This window comes from Sardina pilchardus, chromosome 17 (genome assembly GCF_963854185.1).
Source record: "Sardina pilchardus chromosome 17, fSarPil1.1, whole genome shotgun sequence".
NCBI lineage: Eukaryota > Metazoa > Chordata > Actinopteri > Clupeiformes > Clupeidae > Sardina > Sardina pilchardus.
In genome coordinates this window covers 18,033,651-18,055,387 of record NC_085010.1, presented here as the reverse complement: position 1 = coordinate 18,055,387, position 21,737 = coordinate 18,033,651, and the positions used below count along the sequence as shown (strand labels likewise).

Below are 21,737 nucleotides of genomic sequence, written 5' to 3'. Positions count from 1 at the left end.
AGTGTGTGTATGTGTGTGTGAGTTTGAGTGTTTATGTTACCTTTGCGACATCCATGAATAATGAGATATACCCAGTCTTTTTATGTTAGCATTGGAGTGAGCATATTTTGTTCCAATTTGCCTTATCATATTTGGTTGATTAAAAGCCCTAACTCTGACAGCATAAGACTTGGCTGGGGTATGCTATGCTTAATTTCCATTCTAATCCATGTTTATTGTTATTGTTGGAACATACCAAGTCCCTTCAACTCATGTGGGAAATTAACTTTGGTATTTTTTATTATTTTTTTGGTTGTGTTTTTCCCCTTGGAAAATCACTTACTGTTAGACGCAAGAATAACAGTGCCAAGCTATTAAATCTAAGTGAGACACTTGTGTTGTGTCCTCCCCTAACTCTCCTGTACACAGACACACATACAGAAACACAGGCAGCACACACACACACACACACACACACACACACACACACACGCTCGTACAGATACCGGCTGTGAGAATAGCAGAGATGTTTATTTCCATATAAGGAAGCACATGTAACATTTTAACATAAACTGTGGTAGACATGCGACTTAGCCCTGATTGGTAGGATGCCTTTGCGAGACGGGCCAATAAGGGACTGTGACTGAGAGGTCAAAAGGTTAGGCACGTCCAAATAAACACCCACTGAAAATCCAGAGCCCTTTTCGCGCTGGTTTCTGTCCAAGTGCAGGGAGAACAGGACTTAAAACGCTGAGAAACCTCCGAACCTTTCTCCCTCCCTCCCTCTCTCTCCCTCTCTCTCTCTTTCTCTCTTCCTCAGTATCCCTTCCTCCTTCACCCACTCTCATTCCCAAACCCGCTCTCTGTCTCTTTCTCTCCCCCCCATCCCCTCTTCCCTCTCATTCCTCTCCATCTCTCTCCGCCGTCAGGAACTCTGTTGGCCAGTCCAGCTGCGCGGTCACGCTGTCCGTCCGCCAAGCGCCGGACCTTTGCAACAGAGGCCCACCCCTTCAGTAAGTGTCCCCTAACGGCCAGTCCCCTTTACCCCTGTTTGTCCTGTGGGACACCCCAAACTCCCTCCCCCCCCCCCCTCCCCTTTCCCCCCCAGCCCTTCCCGACCCCCACTTTTCCCTGAAGCAGCAGCCTCGGCCCGGAGCGCAGTCCCCTTTCCGAAGCCCAAGCCGAGGGCCTGCAGTCGGGACGTGTTTCCCAAATAAGGCCACGGGAGTCACCAGTGATGCCATGCAGCCGTGATATGTGTCCCTGTCTCCAATTAGCCTATTATAGAATAGAGGCCCGAGGTTTTAAACAATCCCTCTTTCTCTCCCTCCCCCTCCCCCTCCTCTCTGTGTCTTGCTCTTTTTCCTCTCCTGTTCTCTCTCTCTTTCTTTCTCTCTCTCTCTCTCTTTCTCTCCCCCCACTCTCTCACTCTCTACTTTTCTCTCTCTCTATTTCTCTCTCTGTCTCTCTGTCTCTCTCTTTCTCCAACTAGTCCGTTAACTCTCTCTATCACTCAATCGCCCTCCATCCAGTGCTCTATCTCATCTCTCTCTCTCTCTCTCTCTCTCTCTTACTCCCTCCTCCCCTCTCTCTCTCTCTCTCCTCCTCCTCCTCCCTCCCCTCTCTCAGCTCCGGAGGGGTTTCGGTGGGAGTTGGACTCGCGGACAGGACCGTGAGAGTCAGTGAGCCTGAGAGCTGCAGAGGGAGCAGGACCTCCAGTCAGCCCCAGCAAGCCCGCCACCAGCCCCAGCCCCCCCAGCAGCCGCAGCCGCAGCAGGGAGAGCGGGTCTCCAGCAGCCACCACCACCTCCAGGTCCACACCACCCCCCCAGAGCACCAGGATCAGCGTCGCGGCCCCCGGCCCCTCCTAAGGAGGCACGTGCACACCAGGCAGCGCAGCGAAGAGCAGGTCCGCGAGCACCAGCCCGAGCAGTGGGACTTCCGCTCGCTGCTCACACACGGCCGCGTCGCAGAAGCAGCAGAGGTAAACACAGCCGCCGCCGCCGCCGCCCACCACCAGCAGCAGCGCTACCACCACTGTGCGGAGGACGTCTGTCGGGAACAGGAGCCCAAGGACGCCACCATGAGTATGGACTTCAGGTCCCAGCTGAAGAAGGCAGGGCCGCGGGGGAGCCCCGCTCCCAAGGCCGAGGCCGCCGCGCCCCCGAAGGATTTCAGGGCCATGCTGGGGAAGAAGGGGGGCGACTCCCCCAAAGCGGGAGCCGCGGCCAGCGGCGGGCCCGGCGACTTCAGGGCCATGCTGAAGAAGCCGGCCCCCGGCGCCGAGAAGAACGACGCCAAGGACGCGACCCCGACGCCCAAAGCCCCGGTGGCCAAGGACAAGCAGAACGGCATCAACGGCATCAACGACAAGAAAGCCGCGCCGGAGAAGAAGGCCGCGCCGGAGAAGAAGGACCCTCCGTCCCCGGAGAAGAAGGCCCCGCCGTCCCCGGACAAGAAGGCGGACGCGGACAAGAAGCCTGCGGCGGCGGCCGTCGCACCGGAGAAGAAGCCAGCGGCGCCCGCCGGGAAGCAGCCCAACTTCACCAAGACGCCCAGCGACGTCAGCGTGGTGGAGGGCCAGCGGCTGCAGCTGCAGTGCGAGGTGACCTCCGACCCCGCCGCCACCGTCACCTGGTCGCTAGACGGCAAAGTCATCAAGCCTTCCAAATTCATCGTGCTATCTCAGGAAGGTGAGCGCTTCTTGCCCGTATCGAGCCGAACAGCATGATTGGAAATGTATAAATCATTCACAACCAAATGTATAGGTTTTGTTATGTTGCGTTGTGTTTTTGTTTTGATTTCTTCAAAAATGCTCAAGGCCATAGTACAGTGTGCTTTCCAGAGGTAATTTGTATGGCATTGAGAGGAATTTGCTCAAACACAGGAAATCCTACTTTGATAAGCTTGTTGCCTGCTGTTATGTGGTGCACTTAAACGGAGCAATTTGACGTTGCGTAACATTTCCCTCTGTGAGGTTCCCAGGGGCTTTCTTTGCACTGGGGTCTGTCTTGTAAAAGCTGATGGGTTTTAACTGTTCCTTTTGGACAGCCCTGAAACAGTGGGAGTCGGGGGCTTTGCCATAATATCAGCAGTAGTAGCTTTTATCCTCTAGCTGAGGAGTGGGGATTGTTGTCAAAGGGATTGTTTTTCCACGGAGCCAGGGAGCGGTTGCTGGCCAGTTGGGCTTGTTATTTCAGCACTTTGAGCTCACACAGCAGGGTCATTCGATCCAGTTCAGGGGTTACTGAATCACATACACGCACACCCTTATACAAGCACAGGCACACAGTTATACGTGTGCACACTTACACACATACTCTCTCTCTATCTCTCTCTCTCTCTCTCTCTCTCTCTCTCTCTCTCTCTCTCTCTCTCTCTATCTCTCTATATCTCTCTCTTTCTCACACACACACACACACACACACACACACACACACACACACACACACATAAACAAAGAGAGAGAGACATAACATACCCAGCCTCCCCTACTGCCTATGCTGACAGAAGAGGCTTTGGCTTTGCTGTGGGTGACACAATTAGAAAGTTCTGGAATGTGAGCGGAGGATCCCCTGATATCTAAGGTAGCGGGGGATCCCTGGTTAATCCTCGGGATAAGTGTTTAGACCAGCATGTGCTATACATATCAAATAAGCATCAGGAGAGCTTGTATCCCTGATGCACTAACTCTATGTGCACACTAGTATCCATGCAGACTCACAATGAGCTGCTTACAAAATAAATGATGATGATGATGATGATGATGATGATGATGTTGATGATGATGATGATGATGATAATGGTGGTGTTGATGATGATGATGATGATGATGATGATGATGATGATGGTGATGGTGGTGGTGTTGATGATGGTGATGATGATGATGGTGGTGTTGATGATGATGATGATGATGATGGTGGTGATGATGATGATGATGATGATGGTGATGGTGATGACAATAAATACAGTAATACATGGTTAGTGCGGGGTGCAAATGGGAGGTTTTCACCAAGTGGACGAAGAAATGAGCAGGATTAGTGTCCTTCCTGTCCGCACCTGTGTCCATCTACACCCAGCTGTCTTCACTCTCCCCCGCGCACTATGCATGAAACGAGATGATGACCCAACTAAACAGAAAACTCATACAACACTTGGGCTCCATAGTGACACAAGGGAGAGAGTTCATGTTTAGGTTCAGTTTTGTGTTAGCACACTCTGGAGAGCAGAGAACAGACACTCTGTTCTAATATGCCAGGGGTTATCAAGGAAGATTGACGCACGTTGGGACCACATCCTAGTGCACACATGGGAGCCTCTTAAGGACTCTCAGAGTTGAAGGGTCCTTCCAAGGGTCCTTCCAGAAGGACACTTAAATTCAGTCAAAGGCTCAGTGGACATGGGACAGTGGGAAATCTGAGGATGAAGCTATTTAGCATTTGCTAGCGAGCGCATGGGCCTTTGTCTTATATGGTGATTGCCATGATGATAGTGATGTGATGATAGCAGCCGTAATGTGAGGCAGATGTACTGCTAACAGCCGTAGGAATTGCACATGTAGTGCAGGGAGACAGGAACTGCTTTTTTTCTCAACTTCCTGCAATAGTGGAGCCAATGAGATTGCAGCAAACCAAGAGGCCCCACCTCTAGCTCATTTGTCAGCCTCACCTCAATGGCTGACTTATTAACCTATCATAAGACAGCTAAGGGATCCTCTGATGCCAATTGTGGTGTGAAATGCATGCAACCATATTTAGCATCTACAAGAACCAAGTTACTCCAGTCCTTTGTTTTGTGATTTGTAGCACTCCTTTTGGACTTGTTTCATGAAGAATTAACCACCGATTGTGTGTTGTGTCTGTTGTTACTCTTTCAGGAGGCAAGTGTTCTTTCACCGTAGACAAGGCCTTGCCGGAGGATGCTGGCCGATACACGTGTAAAGCGGAGAATGCAGCTGGGAAAGCGGAGTGCTCCTGCAAAGTCACGATCTCTGGTGAGTCTTTCCAGAACCACCACCACACCCCCCTCTCTCGCTCTCTTCCCTCAAGAAAATCTCCCCTATAAGGCCACTGAACACTTCAGTTTGATATCCAGCGTCTGTGCAGCAGAGCTTGGCAATGCAATCCTGCAATGTTGCAAAGCAGACTTATCTTTTGCTAATTCAGCTAACATTTATCTTTTTTATTTGTTGTGACATCCAGAACCCAAAGATGCCGCCTCTGGAGACAAGAAGTCTGCACCTACAACAGAGAGTGAGTCTTCACACAACATTCTTTCTCCACAAAGTCCATTATATTCCATAAAAGGGAACTACCTGCGAATGAATAGTTCAGCAGCATGCATGACATCACTGTCGTTGAGTTAATTTACCACAGAATTAACCAATCAACATTCTCCTCAAGTCTGTGTAACAAATGTTACTTTAAGACAAACTTTAGCTCCCTCTTATCTGATGAATGCTGAGCCCCCTTCGTTAGAGGAAAATGTTTCCGCTCGGTAAATTTTTGCTGGCTGAACAGTCCTCTGCCTGGTTAATCTCTGAATGCCATGAGGCGTAATTTAAAGGGTGTCTGGGTGGGATTATGGGGGGGTTAGCTGACTCTCTTTGCCATCAGACACACCTCTGTGCTCCCTCTCTCCCATCAAAGGCTTTTGCTCAGTACTCCAATTCTAGGAGGGCCGCAGGCTGTATATGGACGGATTTGTGGGGGCTTCAGGGCTCAACCCTCCTCCCAAGCTGTTTGATGGGGGCCCCCCTGAGATTTCAGGATTTTATGCTCCAAAAGTTAGAACATGGAGGCCACTGCTGACCCATCTCTGCAGGCATGTGCTGTGGTCTCCCTACTCCCCCCCCCCCCCCCCCCCCCCACCACTTCCCTTCACTTCCTGAGTGAGTTCTCTGCTCACAGGTGCTGGCTGTCTTTTTTTTGCCAATGGACTACAATCCCATGAGCCTTCGGGGTCATGTGAGCCACCGTGGTCAAAGAGTCTTGTCAAAGAGTGTGAAAGGCCTGTGTTGTTAGTCAGCTGAGTTGAGTTTATGTTCCGGACCAGGGCAGACGTGAAGCTTCACTCTTAATAAAAGTCTGTCACCTGAGAGCTTGAGCCTGGATATAACCCGGTGGCACGCTGTACCGAGTTCCCGGTGGCCGGAATTTGTGGCAGTATTTTGGACACTTGGTGTCACCGTAGCTGGCAGCAGCTGGATTGGGTTGGGTGTTTGTGTTGGGGGGGGGGGGGTGGTGGTGTACACTTGTGAGGGTTGTGGTGGTGGTCTTTCCGCCCGCTTGTCTATACCCTCTCACTCCGTTCCATTGCATCGACATCCAAGATATTAATCTGCAAGTATTAAAGGGTCGCAGTTAATGCATGGGAGGGGGCCGTGATATTTTGGAACATTGACCAACAGTTTTATCCAATGGATCCTCGACTCCCACACACCACAGTGAAACGGCTAGGGTTTCACAGGCATAACAATGTCAACATGTGAGGGAGGAGGAGGCAGAGGAGGAGGAAAGACAAACGAGTGCTGCTCTTTCATGTGCTGGAAATCCAAACAGTGCAAAAGAGAAAACAGGAGAGGAGGACGACCATAACTAAGAGAAATGGAGGAGGGGGAGGGTTTTATTGACTAGGGGGGAGCAGGGAGGAAAATGGCCTAAAATGGCCCAGTGCTCGAGCAGTAGAAGTGCAGAGGCAGGGCCTCATCACTGGAGTCTGGAGAGAGAGAGAGAGAGAGAGAGAGAGAGAGAGACAAACAGAGAGAGAGAGGGCTCTGGGTTTACGTGCCTCTGCATTGTTTAATGACGGCTATCGACTGATAGAATAAATACTGAAGAGGAGAATGGAGGAGAGGAAGATGGAGGGAGGGAGGAGTGAGGCGCAGTGAGGATGAGAAAGGAGAGAGTGGGAAAAAAGAAAAAAGAGAGGGGGAGATAGAGAGAGAGAAAGAGAGAGTGGGAGAGAGAGAGAGAGAGAGAGAGAGAGAGAGAGAGAGAGAGAGAGCAGGACATTTCCTGGATCGTTTTCGGGGGTCTATTTATAGCATGTCCATAAAAGGGGAATTCCAGCATCCAGCGTCCGCGAGGCAGGCCCTCAGTTTGGGACGCGGCAGGGAGAGAGCTTCCCTTCCCTTCTCTGGAGCTTCTGCATGCTCTCTCCCATACACCCACATCATTCACATGTATAAATACATCTGTCCCGTACAGTCATATTCCATCATTACTCGAGTGCATTTCAAAACCGTGAGTGCGTGTCTGGCCCATGCGTTTCTGTGAATCAGTCTAAAATAATAGTGAATTGCTCAAACCTACTCCCAACTAGAAACCCTTTCCCAAAAACATAACCTTGAAGAAGACTTTTATATGTAGGAAGGGCTGTTTTTTGTTTATCCATGTTAGTCTTAATATTTTGCCACTATTACAACCCATTGACTACGGCCACTTGATATGTTTGTGTTTTCTGTACCTTGTATTTCTGTAGATGAGGCCCTTATAAAGAAGAAACAAGCCCCCAAATCTCCGACCAAACAGGGTAAGTCTTTGGCCTCTGAGAATATTCCAGGGAATAGTCAAAAGAGTAATTTACCAAGGAAACGCACTCCATCAGTCAAAACATAGGCCCCGTTGTCCTGTCTGTGATCTCCACTTATCGGTTATGTAAATAAAGAGATGCTTTCCATTGGCAGGATGTTTTTGTACACTGGCTTTTTTTCAGCAGGGAGAGAAACCACAGCAGCTGGTTGCCGTATTCTTCTCCAGTTTCACATGTTTTTGAATTTGTGTGTTTGTGTTTAAGTGTTTGTGTGTGTGTGGGGGGGGGGGGGGGGGTGTTGTTTGGGATTGGATTTCTCAGTAATATGTATTTGTATGTGTTTGTCTGGTGTGTGTATGAGTGTGTGTGTGGCGGGGGAGGAGGTGTTACATGTAGGTGTTTACAGGTGTGTTTCAGTGTGTGTGTGTGTGTGTGTGTGTGTGTGTGTGTGTGTGTTTGTGTGTTTCCCAGTCCTCCACATGTGTCTGTGTGTCTTTCCCAGTCCTCCACATGACCCCCCCTCTCCCTTCGTTCCCTCCTGTTGTGCTCTCAGGCTCTGGCCCTCAGATCACCCAGTTCCCAGGTGACATGAAGATCCTGGCTGGGAAGAAGGTGGGCCTGCTGTCCTACTTCACTGGGGCCCCACCCATCACCTGCACCTGGATGAAGTTCAAGAAGCCGGTAAACAGCCAAAAAAAAAAAAAAAAAAAAGTTTGCCCGACTAAACACAACAACCCGGTAGAATATCAGTTGTCTGGGGTTTTATTCTAGCCTTCAAAAAAAGCTGAAGTGATATTGTTGACCCTACCTTTTGAAGACATGGAGGTTGGACTCCGTTGGACATTGGAGTCATAGCGTCTTGTTTTCCACATGCTTGTAATGAAATGTTCTATCTTGAGCATTATAATGACTAGACTAACCACGTTGAACTCACCACAAGATTCATTTTACTCATTTAAATGAAACTTGTCTCAAGACTGGTTTATGTAAATGTACCTTTGATGTCTGAAAATGGTTTCTGAGAATAAGATGCACAATCTCAAAAACCCCTCATGAATGTTGGTTCCGGTTTAATTGGAGATCAGGTGTTTGGTGAAGAACCCAGAAAATGAGATTTTAAAACCTTGGGGTCATTGTGGTTTCAGATCCAGTCAGGAACTGGAGGCATCAAAATAGACACCACAGAGAACAGCAGTCAGCTGACCATTGATGGGACCGACCCCGACCACAGCGGCTGCTACATCTTGGAGCTGCAGAACAAGTTTGGCACCAAGCAAGCCTCCTGTAACCTCACTGTCGTAGGTATGCCTCGGGTTCACAAGCTCTCACACATGCATACACACACACACACACACACACACACACTCACTCACACCATACACACACACACACACACACACACACACACACACACACACACACACACACACACACACACTCACACCAGGGTTGTGCAAAATTCAGAATTGAATTGAGAATGACTCTAAATTCCACTTCAATTCTTGAATTTTAATTACAGGACTTGAAATGCAATGATATTCAAAGCTCTACTCATAAAATGAATAAGTGAGTAATTAATTAGTAATTAATTCGGAAGTAATTATGTAATCATTTGCATTTTGTGGAACATGATGGAACAAGACTCCATTTCCCAGAATTACTTTAACCAAGTATTCCAAATGGTTTTCAAACAATTTGCGGCGGACATTTGAAGGAGAGCTTCTCTTCTACACAATTTGATGGTCAAAGTTGGACTCTTTAAGTGTCTAAAGTATAAGATTACAAATCCTAATAAAGTAATCCAAACCACATTTATAATGGGTAACTTATAACAGTAACCAATTATATTTAAAAAGAAATAACCCTCCCAACACTGAATCTATGTGCCATTCGACACATTCTTTCTGTTGTATGACTGTGGAATTTCTTTCAATTGCCATGGATTTAATTCCACTTCCTGTCATTCAAATTCAACATTCTGAATTATTTCAAAATCCAGTTTGTGAATTGAATGGAGGCCAATTCTAACATTCTGATTTTTTTACAAGCCTGGCATATAAACACACACACACACACACACACACACACACACACACACACACACACACACACACACACACATACACAGATTATGTTTGCATATTTATATAAATAACCCAGACGTTGTAGCATGGAGAACTGAGAGACATGGCAATGATACAGGACTATACCAGATAAAAATGATAAGCAAACACATAAATAAAAGCAGTCAGCTGACCATCGCCTGCGAGCAACCCGGACCGCTGCGGCTTCTACCCCGTGGAGCTGCAGAACAAGTTTGGCACCAAGCAAGCCTCCTTCAACCTCGCCGTCGTAGGTATGCCTCGTGTTCACAGGCTTTCACACATGCAAGCATACACATACACATATACACACACACTCACTCACACACACACACATACACACATACACACACACGCATACGCACATACGCACATACGCGCACATGCACACGCACATGCACACGCACACACACACATGCACACATACATGCATGCATGCATGCATACACCCACACACACACACACACACACACTTACACACACTCACACACACACACACACTCACACACTCACAGACACAAACACACACAAAAGCAAAGAATAAAAAAGCCAGTGTGATTCTTGTAGCTTTAGCTGTAGCAGTTCTGTTTTTTTTTGTTATTGCAGTGGCAACCTGTCTGATTCCTTTGCCATTACCTCTCAGCTTACTGTTTTTATTACAGTGGTAATTGCCTCACAGCAGCCTGACCTTAGCAACTACATCATCCACACTGTTGCCAGTTTGTTTATTGGATCGTGGTTCTAAACGTGTTGCTGACAGACAAGCTGCTCCCTTTTACAGTCTCAGAGGAGTCTGTCTCGGCTTACCATAGATGGCCGCACAAAGAGGAGGAAAAAAACACCAGCTTCTCTATGCAAGCAATACATCTTTGTTTATTTGCAGCTGTTCTCAACCCTCTGATCATATCATATTAGATCGCATTCTGCTGTAAATATAGTCACATAAAGAAAGGTATTTAAATGATTGTGGGAATTATGGGGTGGTTAGACTAAAAGGGTGGTTAGTGAGATGGGTGTTAGGATGTTACCCTGTAGAATGTGGAAGCTAGACCTAGCACGCCTTGTTTAACCCCTTCCTGTCTTATCGCTTTGTGTAGTTACTGTGTTGCCATTAACATGATACCCCATTGCCGTGCTGGGGTATTCACCACCATGCAAACAGATAAACACATTGCTATATAACAACATACTGATAAACACATAACTGAAACACATTACTCATATACACATATTGCTTATGAAGGGTTTCTTATTTGTACCTATTGTGAGTATATATTCAATCACTCACATAAGTAAATATGATGATGAGTGAGTAAGTATGCAATACTGTTATTCATTAACTTTACTACTGAATGAGAGAATGAGAGGGAGTAATTCATTGAGTAACAACATTGTTTTATCCATTCTCTCCTAGACAAGCCTGATCCTCCGGCTCGAGTCCCAGCGGTCTCAGACATTCGTGAATCCTCCCTCACCCTGTCGTGGTACGGCCCCACATATGATGGCGGCAGCATCGTGCAGTCATACAACCTGGAGATCTGGAATTCAGTGGATAAGAAATGGACAGAGTTGGCCTCATGCAACAGCACCTCATATTCCGTCAAGAAACTGCTCAAGGACCGGCAGTACAAATTCCGCGTCCGGGCCGTCAACATGTACGGAGCAGGGGAGCCTAGTGCAGAATCTCTGCCTGCTACTGTGGGAGCGGAACAGATGAAAGGTGAGAAAGAGAGACCTCTAATGGGCATTTTGCTGTATTACAAGCAAGAGGTAACCGATCACGTTTATATCTTTCTCCTTTGTGCTATTTATCTATCTAATCTTTCCATCTATCTATCTATTTATCTGTCTATCATCCTTCCATCCACCCACCCACCCTCAGAGAAAAAGGAAGTCGAAGCTGCAGATGATGCTGATGGTGAGGGTTTGTTTTTTCATCTCTAGTCTTCCCTTCAACCAATATGCTTGTATCCTTACCATATCTATGTAGCCAGCACTCTTAAAACAAATACGTTTCAAACTGAGTTGAGTTGTCCACTGAGTTGTCCCTATCTGGACAACTTTCTTTCTCATTGTATAATTTGTTTTTATTGACAAAACATAATCAAAACATAATCAAATAGCATGATATATAACCACACACAAGCAATATTGCCCAACATTGCACAAACTTGGTTGTCCCTGTCTGGACATAGAGATATGTAAAAAACAACGCAAGTTGTGTTGTTGTCAACCCAGAGAGAGGAAAACTGTAACCCTAACTTGCACTGAACTAATATTCCCTCTTGGTGGGAACTCAAACCTACTCCATGAGAATCTTGAGACTCTGCAATGCCCTTGACTGCTTTGGCACTACTTTGATATGTTTATTCTCTGAACTGCCAATACAGACAAGGAGCCAGAGTACAGAGATGTGGTCGTGAAGAAAGACTGCAGTGTTAAAGATCTCTATGATGTGCAAGACAGACTGGGAACGTAAGTGATGCTCTCTCTCTCTCTCTCTCTCTCTCTCTCTCTCTCTCTCTCTTTATCTATCTATCACAAACACGCACAATCACAAGATCTGAGTTGTCCACAAATTTGACCAAAATGTACACAATAATATTATTTTGATAATGATAACGATGATGATATGAATTGATTGTGGATTTCCCCATTCCATTTACCTCAAAGGTGCATTTGGATCTTGTGCATTTTCAGTTTGGGATCTGTTCAATCTTCTTCCTCACTCAACCTCTCTCTCTCTCTCTCTCTCTCTCTCCCCCCTTTTGCTGTGTTCTATAGGGGCAAATTCGGACAGGTCTATAAACTGGTCGAGAAGTCCACGAGCAAAGTGTGGGCTGGGAAGTTCATCAAGGCCTTTTCTGTTAAGGAGAAGGACAACGTTCGGATGGAGATCGACATCATGAACAGCCTCCACCACCCGAAGCTGGTGCAGTGTGTGGACGCCTTCGAGGGCAAGTCTGACATTGTCATGGTCATGGAGATGTGAGTGTTGTCTGCTTTCCGTGGACATCTCTTTGGTGTTAAACACGTTACAATTTTGTAGATAATTTAATACTGCATTATTGCATTTCTGCTCTAAACTGCTGACTGATTATTGCGTGAGCCGTCTTATTTTAGGAGTAGGACGATCACATTTTGTCAAGCTAAGCTTGTTTTGTCTGTGACTGAAATGGGCTGTTAGGTAACAAAAGATTAGACTGTTCTTTCAGAAGCATCAAGGAAATGCGTAAATATGTTCACACGTATGAACACACACACACTAGGCCGCTGATTATTTCGCTCATTTTTAGCTTTTTATAGGAGAGAACAGAATGCCAGTTTCCCTCTCCACGTGATTGGCCAAGTGTCTGTCACATGTCCTTATATAGAGCCAAGAGTGAGAATGGACAAGCAAGAAGACAGAGAGAGAGAGAGAGAGAGAGAGAGAGAGAGAGAGAGCAAGAGAGCTGAAGCACTTTCCCTTCTCTTGGCAGTCATGATGGAAAAAAGCCCAGATCCGAAGCTCGTGGAGCATAGGTTTTGTTTACTGCTCTAGGAACAGAAATATTTCAGGCGTTCTCTTAGTGGAAAATGGTGATAAACAGTATTGAGCAGGTCTGGGTCCATGTGGCACAGAATGCTACGCAATCTAGTCTGCGTGGTTCAGTAGATCTTTACACCACTAGAGCACAGAACACACACAGCACAGAAGACTTGAGAGCATGGTCAAAGCCTTACAGTTTCAATCCACAGTTGATGAGAAAATCTAATCAACTAAAACTCGAATCAGTGGATAGCCAGGTACACATTTGTCAAGAATAATGTTTGTACACATCAGTCTGGTCAAACTTGAAATGCCTTATAAGAAAAGGCATGTGGTGGGAGATCAGAGTGCTACACTTGCAGTAGTGGTACTTTTTATTTGTTTCCTGTCTAATGCACAGTTCCTACTTAGTCTTTCCGTAGGAGTGCAATTCATTCAGCTTGAAGGAGACGTTTTCACATAAATATCTGTTTCTCAAGGTCACTGAGGACAGTCGGGACGGGGAAAAAAAGTCAAAAGATCTCTGCTACATGTACGTAGCTTGAGTTGCTGCAGCTAGCAGCTAGCAGCTAGAGCTAACAGGCAGCTACAGTACTGTACTACCCTTGGGGAGCATTTTTGGAAAAAAAAAATTGACTTTGAGAAACAGAGATTTATGCAAAAAAATCACAGAGATTTCCTTTTACAGTTCATCTGTCTTCAAGAATAGATGTATGTCTACATGTTAAATGTTCTGCTTTAGCAATGCAATAATATTTGTCATGCTAATAAAGCACACTTGAACTTGAACTTGAACTTGAATAGAATTGTAGAATGTTTCTAGGCAAGCAATGCAACATGCAGTGTGCAATTTGGACAGGTTGCAAGAGAGAGGCTTACTTGCTTGCACTGAAATCTTGTACAGTTTATACACTCTTAGTTATTACATCATATTTACATGACATTTTTACTTATTACCATATGCTGATGTCACTGTGCCTCAGAATCTCTGGTGGCGAGCTGTTTGATCGCATCGTGGACGAGGACTTCGAGCTGAGTGAGAGAGAGGTGATCAAATACATGCTGCAGATCATCGACGGCGTGGCCTTCATTCACAAACAGGGCATTGTCCACTTGGACCTCAAGCCAGAGAACATCATGTGCCTAAACAAGACAGGCAACAAGATCAAACTCATTGACTTTGGCCTTGCCAGGCGGCTAGGTACAGCTATTAAACCTTATTAAACTTACAAAATACACATGATGTAAATTGATGGTAATGGACAAGAACCATCGATATGTTACGTTAAATTACTGGTTGTATGGTTTTAGAATGTGCACTCTACATCATTCCAAGTGCTTCAAAATATTTTTTCCCAACATGCATGGATGTTCTTCATGTTTTGACAGATACCGCTGGTGGACTGAAAGTCTTGTTTGGAACTCCTGAGTTTGTGGCTCCGGAAGTGATCAACTATGAGGAGATTGGCTTCTCCACGGATATGTGGAGCATCGGGGTCATCTGCTATATCCTGTAAGTGCCCTCGCACTGCACTCTTTTCAGAGCTCAAACACTCTTGTTAAAATATTGAAAAGATTTCTTTTTGGAGACCACCATGCCCCCCCTCCCGTGAACGCACACACACACACACACACACACACACACACACACACACACACACACACACACACACACACACACACACACACACACTATCACAGAGCAAAACTCTTTGCAACTCTTGTTAATAGAGCTCTTCCACCCATCAAATTGCAAAATTGTTGAGGCTCACATGGTATTCAGCTATGAAGGGGTCATTTAAAACCCTGAAGGCTTCCGTTTACATCCCCCTCCCACACACACCCCATTACTCCCATATTTACTTAAGTTAACCGCCCCCGCCCCAAACACACACACACACACACACACACACACACACACACACACACACACACACAAATTAATATAACTACTACTTACTACTATTTCATTTATTCTTCAAAGTTGAGCTGGTTCTTCACAAAAAATAGTGATAAATCCTTTAATGAGTACATGACAAATAAACTTGAACGTGACCTTAAAAAAGAAAAGAATTGTAAAGTGTTTTCTGTCTGATAAGTTAAGCTAGCTCAATGGACATTTAGAAAGAAAAGAGGAGGTCAAAGGCTGTCAAAAACATGCATTCGAGGTAAAATCTGGTTTTCTGTGGCTACTATTAGGGTCAGCGGTCTGTCACCTTTCATGGGCGACTCTGACAGCGAGACACTGGCCAACGTCACATCAGCCACCTGGGACTTTGAGGATGATTCCTTTGACGAGATATCTGAGGAGTGCAAAGACTTCATCAGCAGTCTCCTGAAGAAGTCCATGAGGTGAGCAGCAAGGGTGTTGTGGGAAAAGCGGCCCTCAAACGAGGTACTCAAAGGTGTGTTAAATCGTGAGTCGTGAGGGTGACTTATCCTGAGGATACACACGCGTTATCTTGTTCCTCTGTCGCTCAGAAAGTAAAACCGGCTCCATGTCCCACCGGCTCCGGTTTCCCTGCGCTTCCTATTCCCTGCGGGGGGGGGGGGGGGGGCCCACTGTAATTATAGAAACTGCAATCCAGGGCTCCTTCTGCCTAGTTAACGTTAATTACCGCAATAAGTCTCTGCTCCGCAGGGCTCGTCTGACCTGTCCACAGTGTCTGGATCACAAATGGCTGAAGCAGGACACGGCCAAAATGGAGGCCAAGCAGCTGTCCAAGGATGCACTGAAGAAGTACATCTTGAGACGCAAGTGGCAGGTGAGGCCAAAGACCTCTTTCCCGCCGCTCTCAACCTTCCTTTGGTATCTCTCATTGTCACTATCACTTTCATCATGTGTACAGGAGTTTAGTTTGTTCACTGTCAAAAAAGCCATTCCCAGTGTGTCCTCGGTGGAGGGTTCATGCAAGTGTGTTTTTCACTGGTAAAGAAAACAGGAAATGCTGTGCGCGCCATCTCCAGATTCCACTCCATGGGGATGCTGGGTGGAGTCGGGCCAAAGAAATCGCCTTCGGCCGGTTTGTTGGTTTGATTTTTATTTATGTGTTTGCTTATCGTTTTTATCTGGTATAGTCCCGTAGAAAGTGTCATGTCTCTCAGTCCTCCATGCTAGAACGAGCGGGTTCTGTATATAAATATGCAAACATAATCTGTGTGTGTGTGTGTGTGTGTGTGTGTTTGTGTTTGTGTTTGCGTATGCGTGTTTATGTATGTTTATATATGTGTGTGTGTGTGTGTGTGTGTTTATGCGTATGTTTCTGTACACACATACATATTTATGTATGTGTGTGGGCGTGAATATGTGTGTGCATGTGTGTGTGTGTGTGTGTGTGTATGTGTGTGTGTGTGTGTTTATGTGAATGTGTTTGCAGAGGACACCCCGGCTCCATTCCTGGAGTGTGTGGAGGATGAGACACCCCGGCCTCCTGCTCCACCTACCTTCACCAAGGTCATCCGTGATGTGGAGGTGGTGGAGGGTAGTGCCGCTCGATTTGAGTGCAAGATAGAGGGTGAGAATGTCTACTACTGTCCCTACACTCTGAAAAACACTATGTATTTTACACCATGTACTCTGAATTGTACTATGTATTAGATGTAATATGCTTGTAATAATAAGGAATTTAGTTTGGGAATGTGCCCACATCCAAATTAAGGTGCAGGAGCCAAAAAGTCAAAGATCCAACGATCCAATGAGGAATAAGTGACGTATGTCACTTTAACTCAAATAAATTAAACAAACGGAGAGCAAGTCTGTGGACCCTCTTCCTGATGTTGTAAAAATTAGGCAACGATAAATCACAGACAGCAAAGTATTTCCTTTGTGTAACTGAACTGGTGAATTTAATAGCGATTTCAATTTCATTTCATTTTAATTTAATTCAGGAGTGGTCTTAGGGAGCTCATATGCTGATAAAAGGATTGGATGGGTACCGTCAGCACCCTAAAATAGTTACCGGTACATACAGGATACTATTTTATTAACCTTTAATTTCTCTTGAATCCAGCGCAATTCAAATGCTTTAGTGGCATAACAAATAATAGATTCTACTGTCAATGCATTGATCATTTGGAAACATTTCTCTCTCAAATCAAATCAAATCATGGTGCTTTATTGGCATGAATGGGTAAAGTCATTGTTGCCAAAGCTACAAGTATAACTTGTTAATAACCACCTTAATATCGGTAAAGAAATAATAATAATAAAAAAATAATGAGTGGAGAAAAAAATACTACTAATGATAACAAAAAGGTAGATTGTAAAATGACAGTTATAGCTTTAGCTGTTAGTGCTATTCTGTAGAAAAACAAAAAGAAACTCTCTTTCTCTCACTCTCGTTGTAGGCTCTCCTGACCCAGACGTGGTGTGGTACAAGGATGACCAGCCCATCAAGGAGACGCGCCACTGCCAGATCGACTACGAGGACGACGGCCAATGCAGCCTGGTCATCTCGGAGGTGTGCCCCGAAGACGACGCCAAGTACACCTGCAAGGCCGTCAACAGCCAGGGCGAGGCCAGCTGCACTGCAGAGCTCATGGTGGAGTTTATGCAGGAGGAGGAGGGAGAGGGAGCGGAGGAGGAGGGAGAGGAGGAGGAAGAGGAGGAGGAAGAATAGAGAGATGGAAGAACAGAAGAGAATGAGGAGACGTCAAGAAGTGGACACTCAAAAAGGGGCGATGATTTCCTCCCTACTTAAAGCTCTTACCTTTACTGTGCTCTTACTGCAGACCACCTGCCTTCTTTAACTTTTGTGCACTTTTGGTCTTTCTTACTTAAGAACATTGATTGGTTGGTTGGTTAATTGGTTGATTGGCAAGCTAATTGATTGAGTGACAGACTGATCAATCAAATGTTTCTTTTTTTTCCCCCATGACTAGACATTCCTTTCTGTGCCTTGTTGGTCTAATAACCAGTAATCCATCTGTTTTTTTAATGATTCAAACAGATTTAACATGCATGCATGCATTTAGTATATATTTGTATGTATAATGAGATGTGTCAAGAAATAGTTTTAAAAAAATAACCTCTGATATTTTACCATTATACATAATTTTCAACAATTTTAATCCAGTCTTCTTATATACCCTGTAACAAGATAGGTCGTCAGGCCTGTATTGGATGTCTCCTTTCACCCACTGTTGAGCTTTGCATGTACTGTAATATTCAGGCATAACCCACTTTCCTTGTCTACTGAAAAACAGTAGAACAACTATTAGAGGGCCTATGCAATATTCAGATATGAGCTTGGTGTTTGCACTGGGTTTGTGAATGTTATTTAGACGTGCCTGGAGACATCACTGTGTAAAAAAAATAATCAAACACTTTATGTTTGGTGTGAATTGGCTGACACCAGTCCTAATTAATCTTTTTATTATGAAGTTAACATTTCAGTTAGACTTATTTGTGATGTGCTGGATTGTTTCACAGGAAAGTGAGCGTTGCGTTTTTGCTGCTCTGTGTGAAAATCACAAACCTTCTGTTTTTTTGTTTTGTTTTTTTTTGTCTTCGATTGATATGCTTTTGCTTTTGCACTTGAATCTATTTGAATATCATTATGTTACACTCTTAAAATGGTGCAGAACTATCCATCCTCTGTTGAATGTATTCTTTGTAATCTCTGTCCTCTGGTTCTCTTGCATGTTAGCAGCAAGGTTGGCCCCATAGAGTAGATTTGAGTTTTGGCTGAGAGTATCCCATAGGAATCCCATAGGTGAGCAAATTCATGCGTTATTCATTTGTTTGTACAGGACTGCTCAGTCGTGCTGAGTGCACTCGTGAAACCTAGCATACTCTCTAATTATGAATAAGTAATAAACAATTGTTTACCTATTCAATTAAACATTAGTAGTAAGTATATTGTTATTAACAACCTCATTATAGACTAAGGCTTGATACTATTAGGTTACCAAAAAGTAAATTGTGTGGCATATCTCTCACAGAAAAAGAACCTGTTATTTTGTTTCATATTTAAGACTAACTGAAGCACTGTCCACTTGATTAAACCTGAATATTTCGGAGTTTGGTGTTTTGTTATCCTTTATTGAAGCATTTTTTTTGAAGCATTATGAATGGTTTTCTCCACTAGATGTCAGACTTCGACCAATGCGCCCCCTTGGCACAGTTTCTCCCACTTTATTGGATTGACCTCTTTTCTTTCTTTGTTGTATCCGCTAACGATGCTTAAACATGTCAAACTTACAATTACTCAATGCATAATTTAACACATAAAAAAATAACTTCAATAAATGCACATTGCATTATGACATGCTGAATGTAATTCATTATTTTTTCCACTCAGTGGCGTGGTTATTGGCCCGTGTGAAATGTAATTTCTTGGCCTGCATATTAAAATGACTGGCGCGTGTCAAGTATAATAAGCCTGAATGTGCCGGGGGAGGATGCGACGGCATCAGCCAGGCACAATTTAGATTCATTTTGATTATTACGGTTTAGTAGGCTATATCACTGAGAGCTGATCGCGGTTAAAGCCGAAGTGAATCCCAAAGCTTGGCGAGTGTTGCCTTAATATATTGCCTCTTTGAAGACTCTGATTCCCGGCATGCAACAGAACAAAACATTGCCTCCCTTCGCCTATCCATCGCGGCTTTTGGCACGCCCCAGCGGGGGTTCTAAGCTGAAAGGGTTCATTGTGTCGGGCACTGAATGGAGACTTTGCTGTTTAATGTGTGGATGTCGAACTCCGTCTGTTGTAGCCACGGGCAGGATTAACTAGCCAGCTCGCCGCACACAATCGCGCACGGCCGTATGTGAATCATGCACACTATCGCAAATAGCGCAAACTGGGAGTGGAGCGTTTATTGTGCGCGATACGGGTAGGGATGCGGTGGTGATCCGCTGTGAACCTGTGCATTGTTCCACCGTGGAAAGATGAATGGAGAGACCGACAAAATTCACGGATTAACAATGTAGTAGTGCTTTTGTGGGAGTCACGCATTGGATATCACGTTCTGCAGATTTCTGATTTCGCATCCGTGGGAAGTGACCAGACTTTAATGTGATTGTGACATTCATTCATCGTGGATTTCTCCACTCGACTTGTATTTTTGGGAGGAATCGGTGGGAAAACGTGTTTCTGTCTGTAACTGAGGAAAACAGCGGACAATAACATGGGGAACGCGGAGAGTATGGATGCTCAGCTCACAGACTTCAGGGCGAGGAACAAGCCCCCCAAACTACCTATGCCAGACCCTGCAGAATTGGAGGAGAGATTCGCAATTGCCTTGGTAAAAAAAAATCCCATTTTCACGCCATCCGCTGTTTAGTGCAAACTGCCCACCACGCGTAATTCATTTCATAGTCAGGTCTCTTGTTTGGGTTACAGGCTGCCGACGCTAACGTTAGCGCCTATCCATTGTGTGGCCAAGTCCCAGGCTGCTGCTTTGATGATGTTTGTTGCTGTGTGTGATAGCGGCTAATTAAACGCTTCACTCTGCCTCCCCCGTTTTTACATACGTCTGCTTCTGAGTGGTCGCTTTATTCCTATGGGCCGTCGCTCTTCAGAAATAAAGATATCTGCACCTGACTATCCAAACGCTTTACTTAGAGGTGTCAGCAAATCATCCCTTATGTCTCTCATGTAAATGATTCACACAGTGGGGTTGCAATGGCTGCGCCATCCAGCCACATGGGCTGTGAGTAGCACCGTGCATTTAAATGGCCTCGATGGCTCGAGTTGACTGTATCTTCCGTGACGTAGCTCGGGTGCATGTATGCTTTCAGCAACAAGTTTGACCATCCATGGACACAATAGACTGACATCGTGTGCGACCACGGGGGATGCTGCGAATCATTGTACTGCTACAATGTAAACTGGAGGAGACGGGTGATACGTAGGGAGGAGAAGGGCCTGAATGGCTTGCTCTGTTATGGATAACTGCTGTGGTGTGATGGGGGGGAGGAAGACCTACACAAATGTTATCGCCGGTAATCAGCATCCACTGTATTCTGTGGTGGACATTGGATTGGTAATCCCAAGCAGACATCAGTCCTAGTGATCTAATCAAGATTAGCTCGGTGGGCCCAGCTCCTTCAGATATACTCCTTGAACACCACACACCACCCAGAGTGGGATAGCGCTGAAATTCCTTGCCGGTGGGGCACTGCCTTAATCTAAGTACAAGAGATCAGAGACTCCTCGGCTGTGGCGAGCCCTGGTCAGTCATTAGACTGGAGTGAGTGATTTGGGGAGGGGGAGAGGGTTTGGGGGCAGCTAGGGGGCTCCCATGGGGTCCCTGATCTGATTATGGCTCCTGTTTTTGGTGTTTAAAACCCAGCATTCCAGTGCAGGATGGTCTGTTATGCCCTCACAGTGTCTGAGATTTACATGTGAACTGACTGGATAAGTTTGGGGGGGGGGGGGGGGGGGTTAATAACAATATGGTGGTATGGTCAGAAGAGTGCACCTCTCAATTCGTTTTGCCCCAGTTGCCCTGACGACTGAAGTCTGAAAAATGAAATCACAGATGCAACACCAGAATAATTAATGGAAGAACGGAATAATGACAGACCCTCATGTTAAACACAGTGCTCATCAATCAAATAAGAAAAACGGCATTCTGAATCAGAGGCA

General features: G+C 45.5%; 1 protein-coding gene across 4 annotated transcripts in view; it reads left to right on the top strand.

Moving 5' to 3' along the window:
* The window catches only part of mylkb (myosin light chain kinase b), a 28,873-nt gene extending 9,709 nt beyond the window's left edge, over positions 1-19,164 (top strand). For 2 of the 4 annotated variants that reach the window (XM_062518680.1, XM_062518681.1), the window contains 18 exons: positions 909-992; positions 1,609-2,672; positions 4,856-4,972; positions 5,181-5,231; positions 7,462-7,512; positions 8,066-8,193; positions 8,658-8,814; positions 11,029-11,334; positions 11,497-11,532; positions 12,005-12,089; positions 12,399-12,602; positions 14,127-14,344; positions 14,533-14,656; positions 15,343-15,495; positions 15,785-15,908; positions 16,079-16,166; positions 16,521-16,658; positions 17,491-19,164. In XM_062518680.1, coding sequence (XP_062374664.1) covers positions 909-992; positions 1,609-2,672; positions 4,856-4,972; positions 5,181-5,231; positions 7,462-7,512; positions 8,066-8,193; positions 8,658-8,814; positions 11,029-11,334; positions 11,497-11,532; positions 12,005-12,089; positions 12,399-12,602; positions 14,127-14,344; positions 14,533-14,656; positions 15,343-15,495; positions 15,785-15,908; positions 16,079-16,166; positions 16,521-16,658; positions 17,491-17,762 — 3,400 coding nt within the window. In that variant the 3' untranslated portion in view covers positions 17,763-19,164. Of the gene's footprint in view, positions 1-908; positions 993-1,471; positions 2,673-4,855; positions 4,973-5,180; positions 5,232-7,461; positions 7,513-8,065; positions 8,194-8,657; positions 8,815-11,028; positions 11,335-11,496; positions 11,533-12,004; positions 12,090-12,398; positions 12,603-14,126; positions 14,345-14,532; positions 14,657-15,342; positions 15,496-15,784; positions 15,909-16,078; positions 16,167-16,520; positions 16,659-17,490 lie in introns of all 4 variants that reach the window. The other 2 variants (XM_062518683.1, XM_062518682.1) reach the window with 2 other exon arrangements.
* The last annotated feature ends 2,573 nt before the right edge of the window (positions 19,165-21,737 follow it).